The 1,069-nt window shown below is 40.3% G+C and overlaps 1 protein-coding gene across 1 annotated transcript in view; it reads left to right on the top strand.

The window, feature by feature from the left end:
• Positions 1–1,069, top strand: part of LOC106100362 (MAP kinase-activating death domain protein) — a 26,585-nt gene that overhangs the window by 8,966 nt on the left and 16,550 nt on the right. The window contains exons 7-9 of the mRNA XM_013279190.1: positions 5–8; positions 327–595; positions 1,004–1,062. Of these exons, the coding sequence (XP_013134644.1) occupies positions 5–8; positions 327–595; positions 1,004–1,062 (332 nt within the window). The remainder of the gene's footprint in view (positions 1–4; positions 9–326; positions 596–1,003; positions 1,063–1,069) is intronic.

The following is a 1,069-nucleotide window of genomic DNA, read 5'->3' as shown; positions in this document are numbered from 1 at the left end:
TTAGGCAAGTATAGCATGACAAATATAGCTAGAGTTGGTATTTATAGAATAAATCACCTTCTTGTTAATGTAACAAAAACTAAGTCGATTGATTATAACACTAGGTTTGACTCGCGACTTCGTCCGCGTGGAATTAAAAAAGATAAAAGTGAGTAGCCTATATGCCCTTCCAGACTATCCTCTTCATCAATGCCAAATTTCTTCGAGATCCGTTCAGTTAAGGCTACAAACTCCATCCTTTCATCTAAACTTTCGCATTTATAATATTTGTTAATGTTGTATTGTATATCTTGGCTGGTATGGTTCAAATAATCAATATTAATAAGATTTGTAATAATTTAGGTGTGGACACATGCCTGAAGGTGTTAACATTGATCCTGATGGAGAACAAGGTGGTGGTGCAGTCGCGGGACTACAACGCGCTGTCGATGTCGGTGATGGCGCTGGTGGCGATGCTGTACCCGCTGGAGTACATGTTCCCCGCCATCCCGCTGCTGCCGAGCTGCATGAGCTGCGCCGAGCAGCTGCTGCTCGCTCCCACGCCCTTCCTCATCGGCATACCGGCTACTTTCTTGACTTATAAGAAGAATTTCAGGTATGAGTAACGATGGTCTATTTATTTACTTCAACTATTCAAAAGATTTCAGACATTTATGTAGTTTCCCGACGACTTTTATGTTTATATCCTTACCTAGATCAGTCAGCACTTGAATACTTAAAATATAACGAAACACGAGAGGATAAGTACTGGGACATCTGATACGACACGACGACCTTATAACCACCATAATATTAGAGAGAAGAAATAAGAGAAGACCAAGAATAACATACATATATGCATCAAATAAAGGAGTAAGTAGACATCGTGTCATAGGAGGTAAAGAGGATGGTACAAGAGACAGAGAAATAACAAACTCTATCGAAGAGAACGAGCATAGTTCTTAGTAAAAGATAGAGACGACCGTTTATAAAATGTGGGTGAATATTTGTGTTGTATTTTTAGATTACCAGATGATATCTGGCTCGTGGACTTGGACGCCACGAAGCTGATCTGTCCTACAGGCAGCGA

Source organism: Papilio polytes, unplaced genomic scaffold, assembly GCF_000836215.1.
Source record: "Papilio polytes unplaced genomic scaffold, Ppol_1.0 DF824047.1, whole genome shotgun sequence".
In the NCBI taxonomy this organism is placed as follows: domain Eukaryota; kingdom Metazoa; phylum Arthropoda; class Insecta; order Lepidoptera; family Papilionidae; genus Papilio; species Papilio polytes.
The sequence above is the reverse complement of the archived record's forward strand: the minus strand, read 5'-3'. Positions and strand labels throughout refer to the sequence as shown.